At 35.5% G+C, this 13,153-nt stretch overlaps 1 protein-coding gene and 1 long non-coding RNA gene across 2 annotated transcripts; both read right to left on the bottom strand.

The window, feature by feature from the left end:
• Positions 1 to 5,308: 5,308 nt before the first annotated feature.
• Positions 5,309 to 11,212, bottom strand: LOC149145827 (elicitor-responsive protein 3-like). Its single transcript, XM_089448117.1, has 5 exons — positions 11,132 to 11,212; positions 10,914 to 10,974; positions 6,378 to 6,504; positions 6,139 to 6,256; positions 5,309 to 5,486 (listed from the first exon to the last, which is right to left on the bottom strand). Exons 1-5 carry the CDS (start codon positions 11,210 to 11,212, stop codon positions 5,418 to 5,420), a joined length of 456 nt encoding a protein of 151 aa, XP_089304243.1. The 3' UTR covers positions 5,309 to 5,417.
• LOC149145828 (uncharacterized) lies at positions 8,293 to 9,357 on the bottom strand. The gene is made up of 3 exons (XR_016264415.1): positions 8,913 to 9,357; positions 8,673 to 8,728; positions 8,293 to 8,384 (listed from the first exon to the last, which is right to left on the bottom strand). It is a non-coding gene; the product is annotated as an uncharacterized LOC149145828 (long non-coding RNA).
• Positions 11,213 to 13,153: the final 1,941 nt, after the last annotated feature.

The following is a 13,153-nucleotide window of genomic DNA, read 5'->3' as shown; positions in this document are numbered from 1 at the left end:
CAAAACATTCACTACAAATCATATGTGGAGAAGAGTGTTCAGAAGGGACATTAATGCCCCAATTAATTATCAGTACTCAGAAGGGTTTTCCAAGTCAGGTCCAGCATCATCTCCACACAACTTCTTGAAGTTCATCTCCATCAAGGTGGCCAAAGACTTGCATTCTACCATTCCAAATCTTTCCAAGAGCTTCATGACATATATTCCTTAAGAATGGAAAATCTCTCCAGGTCTTTACCACACTTCTAGTCTGAGGAACTAATGCATCAAACTAAGATCAAACTCAGAGGCCAACTCCCTCTTAGATTTGAGGATCAAGGGCTTACTACCTATCAATATCAATATATCATCAACATATAAAACCAATATTAAAGGCATACCTTTGACCACTTTAAAGTAGAGGTTTGGGTCAGCACTTATTCTCGTGAATACAAGCTTCACTAGGTAACTATCAATGTGAGCATATCAGGCTCTAGGGGTTTGCTGCAAATGATATAGTTCTTTATTTAACCTGCAATGTGTGTCTTCATGTCCTTCACTTCAAATCCATGAGGTTGTTGAACGTATACTTCATCTAGTGGTATCACATGAAGAACTTTTGTCTTTACATCCATCTATTGGAGGGTTCATCCTTAATTAGCAGCAAGGAAAATAATCAATCTAATGGTATTGTAATGGGAAATAGGAGGAAGTGTATCACCATAGTACTCTCCCACTTTTTGGGAGAAACTATTATTTTTTTACAATACTGGCATCTAGGATAGAATCTTAAATCACTCAATATACCAAACCAAGTATCACAACAATTCTACTTTGCACAAAAAAATATAAACAATGGTAAATCTACTAGTGCATGAAATATACACAACTTTTTACAAATTATTTACAACAAGCCAACTTTGTTATATTAATAAAATTGATAATACAACAGTCTAGTGCTCTCGTACTAGGGATAATGGCCATAATGCATCCATTTATACAAGATACACACCAACTAGGGCTTGGTTTCTGTCATGATGAACACCAATATATCGTGATCAAGATACTCTGACTATCTAGTTGTCGTGCCTCTCTCGGCTCCTCTCGGTTGTACCCTACACACACCTGCCTAGTCCTTCAGCTCTCAATCTTTAACACATGCCTCTATTAATTCACCAAGTTTATATTGCCACTGAATCTCTACTCTAATTTTATCTCTTGCTAATTGTTCATCCGTCAAAGCCTCAACATCTCAAGACTCATATCGAGTAGTTCACAACTTTTTTGTGAACAACTATTATCTGCCCACTACTGCTCCTGAGCTCCTTAGGGACTTCATCCCACTATAGTCTTCCTGCACTACTCCAATGAAGACTAACATAGGGCACAGAGGGATGCCACCTATCACTACAGGATGTCCATCTCTCATAGTGAACACAAGGTATGAGGGATGCCCAACTTTTGTTGTAGATGTATTCTCCACAAGGCAAATCTACGGTTGAACAAACTACTCCTGGCTTATCAGAACCTTGAGTTTCACATTTCCCACTCATAGCAGCCATCATTGTACTTCAAGGTTCTACACTTAGGGCTTGAAGTTAGGGCATCCAACCACTAGGATCACCCTTTCTCTTCGCTACTAACAGTCTCCCACAAACTTTCCTCTTCTAGGATACCATCCGCCTAGCAAGTCTCATCAATCGAAGAGGATGATCCAACTATTCTGCAACCATCTGGTGCTCCTCTTGATGTACATGCAACTTATGATTTGACTGCTTATAGGATGTCCTCAAAACTATCCAACTTGACCAAACAAACCGACCATCCAATCTGGTCCAAAACTAAACCCAACAACTAGCAACAATTCAGTCACAAAACATCATGACATTCTTTTATCTCTCACTAATTTAGGATTGATTCTTTTATTATTGAATTCGACCTAGTTAGGGCATGTTACAGTCAACCTACAACCCTTCTCCTCTACCCAAAAGTGATCCTAACAGTTGTGGTTCTCCTTTATTTGGCTTCACCAACCTTTGTTGGCCCTTTAGGACAAGCCTACACTCTAGATAGGCCTCTCAGCCGCTTGTCCTAATTGATTTCAGACCATAAGGCCCTTCTGTAGCCTCTGATCTGAACTGCGACCTATTCCTTGATGTTTCTTCCACATAAGACAGTCTCAAAACTCTTCAAACCAACCCATTTATGATCAATTTCCACTACGCCTTCCTGTAGATTGACATGGCACCCAAGCAAGGCTTAGAAAAGCTCCATGTCTAGGCTTCTCCACCTTCACTTGGATGCTCCTAAACTGCGAACCAAATATAGATACAAAAGAGGTCGAGTTGCTCACATGTGCTGCTCAAGGATGATAAGAAATCACTCCAACCTCACCTTGTATTTATACCAAACTGAAGGGCTCTAACAATTCATCCAAAATGGCTCGAAAACTGTCATTACATCTCTTAACACTAGGCCACCATGACTTCTTCTCATGCATGCCCACACTCTAACTTCAAAAATTCATATCTCATGATAGAAAACTCATATTTGATTGGTTTTCGTTGCTCCTGGTTGCTCTCGGGATCCTCCAACATCTCAAATAATCACATGTCCTAAACTCCCCACCAATTCACACACACAAAGAATTGGGTGCAAAGCACACGGGCTTGGGCTCTAGGCCAACAAGTCATACTTGTGTTCCCATCCCTCCAAAACCCACTAATGTAGGGTTTGAACTACCTCCCAAGCTACAAATTTCAACAATCCCTCTTTTCGAGGGAGGTACTTCCAAGACTAGGAAGTCTCCATCATCATCATCTTCGGTGACACTAGCCCATCTGGTGTCCATCACTCCAACACACTCTATATAATGAACCCTGCAATCTCGATAATGCCTCTTCCTCATCTCATCTTAACATGAAGACCTCAATACTTCCATAAGGTTTCTCCCTCAAAATCTAGTATCCCTCTTAGTTTACACAATCTCCACTAGCTCAACTTGCCACCGATCTTGTGTCCTACAAGGTCGATCAGAGTTGTGATCGAGCATGGAACATCATCCCTGTAACCCAGTCATGCAAGAGCTCATCCTACTATATCAAACACAACTTGTGAAAATCCCTCCAATCTCAGATATGCAACATCATAATCAGATGATCAGTTTCTGGTTCGAACCATTTGCGTTTGAATACTATAGGGCAGACATTCTAGTTTCATTCAACAACTAGCAGCAAAATTATTGAGGGCAGTGTGTAGAACAATATTGAACCAATATTTCTTCCGCACCATAGTTGTACCACCTAGGGTTTACATAGCTTGCATAGCAAGCCCAGGTTTCATTGTTCCTACCCACTAATGTACTCGGTTTATAATTATTAATAAAATGGATCAATTGCTCAACTCTATTTTCCTGGTGTTTTGATATGTATTTGTGGTGTTTCATTTATGGTTCGTGTTTCCTTGTATATATCTTTGTTTAGCGTGGTAAATTTATGTTTGGGACATTACATAACCTCCATCATTTTAGCCCCCCTTATTATGCAAATAGTGATATATTTTTTATTAATAATTTTATGTACTTCATTTACATTACTTAGCCCTTCATGATATTTTTTGGTTCAAAAGCTAACTCTCACATATATTCATTAGGTGGCATTTCAAGGATAAAAAATGGGGTCTTGCAAACATTAAAATCATGGTAAACCATCTTTTGCGAAATTGTATAAGAGAATCCTTAAAAGTTTTTTTTTTACCTTAATGGATTTCCTTCTTTTCCTTGCTTTGTGCTAAAAAAAATGGTTTTTGTTGTCCCACCTTCCTCCCTCATTTTGTTTTTCCCCTTTTATCATTTAGAATATATCTCCCTACTTCAAGTTTTCAAAAGAAAAAGAAAACTTTTTTATCAACTATATTCAAAAATCTTAAAATTAATATAAAAAAAAATAAAAAAATTATTAATTAAATATAATTTATAATATTTTTCAAAATTATTTTGAAATATGTATAAAACCAAAAAAACTATCATTTTCAAAAGTTCACTCCAATGAATAAATTCACTCCAATGCATTTATGCTATTATCAGAGAAAATTTGAAGCATAGAAATTTTTCTTACTAATTCATAATATGAAATCTATAAAATATTTGGAGATATTTTTGTAAAAATATTCAAATTTATGATATTTTTATATAATCTACATATAATTTTTTGGTGATCTGAAAGGTAAAACAATTTCATTTTATAAAATTTGAGCGAATCATTTTTAACCAAAATAAATAAATAAATAACTATTTAAAAAAAAAAAAATAGAAAATATGCTTTTGGTGTGAATATGCGCATATTCCCTGGAATCCCAAGATCAATTTGACATCCATTATCACGACAACGCACACTATTTTTCTTACATCCTTTCACGACCTCGCAGGCTTGCATTCTCTTTGTTGGGTTTCGTTTCCACAGATACCATTTCCCAAGGCTCCGCCAAATTTGGATGGTGGTTAAAGCTCGGAATCTATGAGATACCAAACAAACAACTGTGCTGCTAATCTCGGAAATAATATATTCTGACATCCTCTTGAATTAAATGTGCGAAATGAATTATGATTTTTCACAAATTAAGAATCATTCTCGTAAAGTGAAAATTGCATATATTTTTAAATTATATATTAATTATTTTTATCGGAAAATAAAACCATACTTTAATTATTTTTATTATTTTTTAATTTCCTGAAATGTTAATGTAAAATGTATCATAAAAGAAGTGTTTTGATTTAGATTATTTTTATTATTTTTTTAATTTCCTGAAATGCTAATGTAAAGTGTATCATATCAGAAGTGTTTTGATTTAGATTGATGCTCATGAGAGTTTAGTAGCTATTTAATTTAGATGTAAAATGTATCATAAAAAAAAAGTGTTTTGATTTAGATTGATGCTCATGAGAGTTTAGTAGCTATTTAAATTAGATTGTTGTGTCAGTTGATATGGTTGTCATCAAAATTTATGCAATTTTATAAGCTATGGAAATAACAATTGCAAAATAATTAAACTAGCATTTGCACCAGATGTTGCAAAGAAAACGCCATAAGGCATAAAGTGCGGAAATTCATTTTGTATAGTCTCTAGAGAAATCACAACGTTTCCATGAAGAGTTTCAATGATTGGTAGAAAAGATAAACATCAAACCACACAAAAAGAGTCATAGTCCAGGGACAATGTGGATACACTATTTCAGAATTTATGTGTTAGATGTGACACTAAAAGAGAGTCATAGGCGAGGAAAGATGCAGATATATTCCCAATAAACATTATTTCAAAATGATATACTCCCAATAAACACTATTTCAGAATTTCTTGCGTTTGATGCGACAGTACATTCGATTTATTTGAAGGTTTTCTATGTTATGTGACCTACTGAACATAACAATTGAAAGGAATGGTCAGTAGGAGCTTTCTTTCCACCCTCCGACCTCCTCCGTTGCTGCTTCCTCACAGCAATCTTCTTCTTCCTGCAATTTCCAATCACCATAATATGAAAAAACATATTTAAGTTCATAGGATTGAAGTAATTTGATGGGAATTTATATGAAAAAACACAATTACATGTTAGGGTTATGGAATTTAAATTAATTTGATAATAAATTCTGGGAATATTTTAGAATTTGAGAATATGATAGAATCTGCCTGGTCAATTTGTTTGACCTGTTTCACCTTAATCTTATTTGTAATCTCTCTAAGATTCTCATATTCTACAATATTCATGGATCTTGAATATACTCAAAACCTACCATATTCATGGATCCATGAAATTCTAGAAAAGTATTTAACTTTAAAGTTTAAACTTTGTATTGCTCCCTAAGATTTTCAAATTCTATTATTCATATATCTTGAATATTCTCAAAATCTACAATACATCCTTTATATCCATAGATCCTTTATATCCTTAAATCCATTAAATTCTAAAAAGATATTTAACTTTAAAAGATCTAGAAGGAATAAGTTTAAACTTTTTATTGAGATTATCTTCTTACATCTGTAAAACAAAATTTGAAAATGAAATTTATAGTGATTGGTCAATATCCAGAGCTAATATGAATCCATCCTATTACCATGCAAAAAAATGTTTCTGATATAAAGAGCCTCTGCATATATAGAATCTACCTTAATAGTGAATGTGAGGCCAACTTTTATCTCCCCACAGTAGTTCTGGTCTGGAAGGACAACATTGTAGGAAGTCGGGGGTAGGCTTCCTTCCATGAATACTCCCTCCAGGGGAACGCTGTGCACCACAATCAGAAATATAAAGATATATGATCATAAAATAGAAATATTGAAAAACGATGAAACACTGTAGCATCTGAAAAATGACTGAGATCATAATGCTGGAGACTCATCTGCACCTTGCTTCCCCAACGAAGTCATCCGCGTTTCCACTATCATTGTCCATTATTTTTAAGGTGAGTTCAGCAACCCCGTTGGCTACAATGAAAACAAATTGCTCATTCCACTCGGGATTGCTACCTTTACCTGCAATTTCAGAGATCCGATCTATTAATTTTTAACTCTATATATTTTTGGGGGAAAAATTTGTGAAATCTCCCTACTTCCCCTACATATAGAAAAGATTTGTGTAATTTTTTCTTCCCACGGATAATCCAGGGGCACTCAGTGATAACTAAGACCTCACCATGAACTCTTTCTTAAAACGATGTAACCATTTTCTCCATTGTTTGAAAAGCATTTGAACCCTGGATACCTATAAACAAATTTAAAAATTATGCGAACGGAAGAATTTTATCAGAGATTGGGGATCTATTTATCAGGGACTAGTCAGCGATGCTCTCAATAATATATGTTCTCAATACACGGCTAAAACCATAGGAATATGCATACTCAAGATAAAAACATTTTTATTTTAAAGAAAGGCAAGACAAAATTTCTAGCTATCTCCCCTGACTTGTTCAGATGGGGGAGTAGAGTTATTGGTTACCTTCTACAAGAGTAAGGGCACAGGGCTTCAAGGTTGCAACATCTGATGAATCCCTCAACCTGTTGCCACGAACCTGGTATAATTCAAGTTTTTACCAACTCATGGATACTTCAAGAAAACTAAGATGGCTAATGTTGCCATGGTCACACTTAAGCTTTACAAACTAATAATAGAACCAGTTTCACTGTACATAGCTATTTCTATCTTGACACGAACACCTGTGTTGTTAATGCAAGTAGGGTCATACCACATGATATCTTGAACAGAACCAGTCAATTGCAATCCACTAGTGTGTCAAATGAAGCAAATGCATTAAGAAATCGTGATTTAGGTAGTTCCACGTGTCAAAAATAGCGCAAAAAGGTTCTGCCTGAAGCTGTAATAGATATAATCTGATTTTATTTTGCAGAATATTTTGAGCCTAATACCTGTTATGGAGGATAAGTCAAATTTGATATATCGCCCTGGGATGCCTCTGTTGAACATATCTAGCTGCAGTGACTGAGCATAGGAGTCAAACAGCGAAAAGTGAAAACAAGAAGAAGAAAAAGACTATTAAGGAGGGAGACATTCAGATGCCTTGGGGATGATCTCACAGTAATCTAACCGTAACCTACTGCTATATGCTTATGAAAATCTGGACTTTTCTAATGCTGTTTTCTTTTAATCAAATCATTGTTATTTCTTCAATGTAAAGGAGTTGTGTATCATGTCTTTATGATCAGTATGAATGTTATTTACTCTAGATGTTATGTTATCCATAGATGTTAATAGTTAGTAGCAAGATATTGTATTCAGTCTTTATTTTTTTCTGTTTTTTATGATCGAACTGCTTCCTCACATCTTCCATATATTGGAGTTATGATACGATTTTAAATTCTTCATTTTACACAATTAATTGGGTTACAGAGATTTTTAATTGGCCTCCTTTGTTACTGATCTATATCTTTTGTGTCTTCTGGGTGATATAAAAATGGAGCCTTGTTGTCTATATAATAAATCCGTATCAGAAATCTCAACTACAAGCTGCTAATGCATACACACCAATGATTATACACATGAACTTTTAACCCAAGAAAATCATAAGTTTGCAACTTTGTCTTTGGTTTCTTGTTCTTACATAATATAAATCTGTGAACTTCCTAGGACAGAAGTATCTTACTTATTTTTCTGGAAGATGCCCGATGTTTATAAAACTGATCCATGTGTCCCTTCTTTTTTCCTGCATCCTGTTTGCCTTTGCAAACTCTCATGTTCCTTTTCAACAGCTCTCTCTGGTTTTCCCTGCTGTAGGGTGACAATGTGAACATGGATGAAATTCTACAAGCTGGTGTTGAGACAACGCCCAGTCAACCCAATGGCAAACTGATTAGGTTCTGATGGATGTGCAGCAATCACAAGCGGATAGACATTGCCACTGCACATATAAATCAACACAAATCCAGAATCTTGCTTAGAATTAAAGACAATGACAGACATTTCAAATCTTGAACATCTAAAATATCTCAACATAAATGGGTGCATCAAGCAGGAAACCGTGAATCCTGAAGGCCTGAGATCACTGGAAAAACTATGCATGGAATTTTGCTTAGAATTAAACACATTGACAGATCTTTCATATCTTGAACATCTTAATTTTCTCAACAAAAATGCGCGTGTCAAACTGGAAACCCTGAATCTTGAAGGTCTGAGATCACTGGAATACCTGATATAGTATCTGATATGAAAAACCAAAGCCAAAGTCAAAACCGTCAATAGCCACTGCATTGAAAAAGGAATCAGATCATTAAAAGATAAGTGAAGATCATTAAAATATATTTACAAACCATTCAAAAGAGGTTAAAAAACAGAAAGTCTAAATCAAGTGTTTGAACGCTGCAAACAAACCATTAAAAGAAAGGAAATTACGGAGCATAAAATCACAGGATGTGATGTAGCCTCTTACCTGAACAGAGGAAGCTGAGAAAAGATACTCGGATAAAACTTGGCCTGAAAAACATAAATGAAAAACTAAATCCTGTTTGGATTTTGGTATTGGCAGGGTGGGGTATGCGAGCAGGCTAATGCTTCCGGGAATGCAAAAACAAAATTCAGGTTCGCAGAGGGAACTCAGTTCTACTGGTGACCATTAGATTCCAGCCATTCTCGTATGCCCAAAGCATTCTCAACACACCCAAGAAAGTTTGGATTCAGCAAAGGGCATTGAAGACTCCTGCAGAGGCATTAACCACAAAAAAATTAAGCTTGAAAACTATCTAGTGGGCTGGAGAAATTCATCAAGAAGATCTGCTCCTCAAGATTGATTTTGATAAAGTCCTACACAGATTAGAATGGTATATTACTTCAGATATGATGAGATCACTGGAATACCTGATATAGTATCTGATATGAAAAACCAAAGCGAAAGTCAAAACCGTCAATAGCCACTGCATTGAAAAAGGAATCAGATCACTAAAATATAAGTGAAGATCATTAAAAGATATTTACAAACCATTCAAAAGAGGTTAAAAAATATAAAGTCTAAATCAAGTGTTTGAACGCTGCAAACAAACCATTAAAAGAAAGGAAATTACAGAGCATAAAATCACAGGATGTGATGTAACCTCTTACCTGAATAGAGGAAGTTGAGAAAAGATACTCGGATAAAACTTGGCCTGAAAAACATAAATGAAAAACTAAATCTTGTTTGGATTTTGGTATTGGCACGGTGGGGTATGCGAGCAGGTTAATGCTTCCAGGAATGCAAAAACAAAATTCAGGTTCGCAGAGGGAACTCAGTTCTACTGGTGACCATTAGATTCCAGCCATTCTCGTATGCCCAAAGCATTCTCAACACACCCAAGAAAGTTTGGATTCAACAAAGGGCATTGAAGACTTCTGCAGAGGCATTAACCAATAAAAAATTAAGCTTGAAAACTATCTAGTGGGCTGGAGAAATTCATCAAGAAGATCTGCTCCTCAAGATTGATTTTGATAAAGTCCTACACAGATTAGAATGGTATATTACTTCAGATATGATGACATGGATTGGTATCCTAAGGTCAAAAAAGCAATGAGGTATAACGTTGAGAACCTAACCAATCAAGTTATTCTGCAATGGTCCATCAGAAAGGATTTTCTTTGTTCAATAAAACATTTCATCGCAGCTAATGCTCTAGGTTAGCTAGAGTCAAGTGCAAATCGAAGGAATGATCATTATCAGGTGCCTACAAGATGTTTTAAAATCTTGAACATCTTAATTTTCTCAACAAAAATGCGCGTGTCAAACTGGAAACCCTGAATCTTGAAGGTCTGAGATCACTGAGATCACTGGAATACCTGATATAGTATCTGATATGAAAAACCAAAGCCAAAGTCAAAACCCGTCAATAGCCACTGCATTGAAAAAGGAATCGGATCATTAAAATATAAGTGAAGATCATAAAAGATATTTACAAACCATTCAAAATAGGTTAAAAAACAGAAAGTCTAAATCAAGTGTTTGAACGCTGCAAACAAACCATTAAAATAAAAGAAATTACGGAGCATAAAATCACAGGATGTGATGTAGCCTCTTACCTGAACAGAGGAAGTTGAGAAAAGATACTCGGATAAAACTTGGCCTGAAAAACATAAATGAAAAACTAAATCCACATTGAGAATTGCAAACTCCCCAAGTTCTATGTAAAAATGTTGGTTTATGGCTTACTATGTAGGATTCCCTAAGGCTCTCCTTCGTGGAAGGTGATTGATAATCAAAATGAGTACTAAAGGTTTTCCAGGCGGGATTTGACATGGAAAAATTCGATTTACCTTCTGCCCAGCCGACCCCAAAATTGGCTCCCCTGAAATAGAGATTTCCACTAAAGATCATTATGAAGGGTTGCAGGCGGAGTATAGTCATCCATGTTCTCAATAATATCTATTCTCAATCAACGGCTAAAACCATATGAATATGCATACTCACCGGACGCAATGCTGCTCTTATGTTGCTGAGTTCGGCACTGGATAATGACATAGGGATCCATGTTACATGCAACCACAGCCACATTAGAGAAAAATTAAATCAAAGATCCAACTGAACATACACCAGAACACATAATTCAGCTGTCTCATTAGCAATATTCGAATCCAAAGATTTATCAGATCGCCTAAAACGCAAGAGATCGGCTCGGATGATAATATATTACAGAGGAAATCAGTGTTTTGCAGCCCCTTGGCAGTGTTTTGCAGCCCCTCGGCATTGCTCAGAGTTCCCCTCGGCATCTTGATTCTTTTCCTTCTACCTCCTGAAGCCGATTTCCACAGATCCAGGGTCCTGGAATATAGTATCGCCGAGTGAGGGCAAGTGCACCTGCAAGTAGCATAGCATCGAGCGAGGGCAACCGTCTATCTGCGGGGTCTCATCGTATACCCGTCTAATCAATTGGATGGATGAGATTATTTTCATCGTCTAACACTTAAATCAAAGGCTCAGAAATGTACACGTAACCCAAGAGGAAAGTTGATTTCAAAGGGAAATGCCTTACAGCGTAAAAACCATGGAGGAATTATTGTCTTGGGAAGCCTCAGATACATTATCAAGAACATTTCAAATACCAACGGAGAATGAACAAACAATGATCAAACATAGACTACAGAATGAAAAAATTTACAAAGAGAGAAACCAGAGGTTGCCATTTATTATTTTGTAAGGAATTGTTAAAACAACACATGCTTGACTCTTGAGATTCCAGAAAAGGACATAACAAATTAGGTGGAGAAACTTTCCCTACTCCAACTTCAGAGGATAATGTCAATGCTATATATTGTAACAAAAGGAAATGGGGATTGCTGTCTTGAGAGAAAATTTAATGTATCCTTTCACACACACAGAGATGGACTGTCAAACTACAGTGGTAATTAGATAGCCTCAACTATATAAAGAGCGACTAATTACATAGTCAAAGACGGTGAGCCTTTCTATCTGGATTCTGTCCATATAACAGTGATCTAGAATTTCTATTGGATTACTTACGATGCTGGTCCTTCCCCCTTCAATTTAGAAACTCAAAGAAAAGTTCAAAGCTCCCTTGAAATCTTTTGAATGTCTACTTAAAAAAACTAGAAACCTTGCCAATAAGTATACCACTTGAAAAAAATCGAAACCTTGCCAAATTTAATGTCTCTCATTGTTTTGAAAGAATTTGAATATATTATATCTAATATAATTGGGTTTCCAAACTTTTGTTGAGTTTCAGGAAAGTCAAACTAACAGTGGTAATTAGATAGCCCCAGCTATATAAAGCACTGGTAATTACATAGTCAAAGACAGCTGGTGAGTCTTTCCGTCTGGACTCTGTCCATATAACTGTAGCCTAGAATTTCTACCGGTTCCTCACGATGCAAAGCACTAATTCTAGAATTTTTATTGGATTCCTTATGATGAAAAGCACCATTGTTGTCTATGCATGCTGGTCATTCTATATATATTGTTTTCATTATCAATTAAGTTTCCTTATTAGATTATATATAGACACAAAGCCCTTAACATTACATTGTCTTTAACATTTAAACCAAAATATTTGCATTAATTCTGTATGATGCTTATTCCAGATTTATCTTTTCATTGTCAACCCAATTTCCTTATTAGATATCTTCACATTGCATTTCCTTTAGCATTTAAATTTTAAACCAAGATTCAACATTGTCTTTGGCATTAAAACCAAGATATTTGGGCAAACCAACCACATTTCTTGTATTTATGGTAGAATTATCTTTGGACTATTGGTAGAAACTTAAAAAAACTGAAGTGAATCCTTTAACAAAACTTAGATTAATGAATGTAGAAATAATACAAAATTGAGCTTACATAGATCCAAAAATTGATACACTTCGGAATGCTTTTCCAGCCACTGAAAAAAACAAAAAGCCACATTCTTTAAGATCCAAATTGAGCTTACATAGATCCAAAAATTGATACACTTTGGAATGCTTTTCCAGGAACTGAAAAAAAAAAAAAATCATCATTCTTTAAAATCCAATAGCTAGAGCGTGTAACCAGCATGGTTGCAACCTTTATAAAAGTTATAATCCCACCTTAACTAGGGATATTTGCCTCTGCAGCGGTTGCAGCTTAGTTCTTTTACATTGGCATTTGGTCATGAAGATCATTTGAAATGTTAAGTGTCAAATAAAGATTCATCCGAAACATTTAGATAAAAAAAA

The sequence above is a fragment of the Pinus tabuliformis genome, chromosome X (assembly GCF_031772625.1).
Source record: "Pinus tabuliformis cultivar Carrire ecotype Pingquan chromosome X, CPIR1, whole genome shotgun sequence".
Classification (NCBI taxonomy): Eukaryota; Viridiplantae; Streptophyta; class Pinopsida; order Pinales; family Pinaceae; genus Pinus; species Pinus tabuliformis.
Note: the sequence above shows the minus strand (reverse complement) of the source record. Positions and strands in the feature narration are given on the sequence as shown.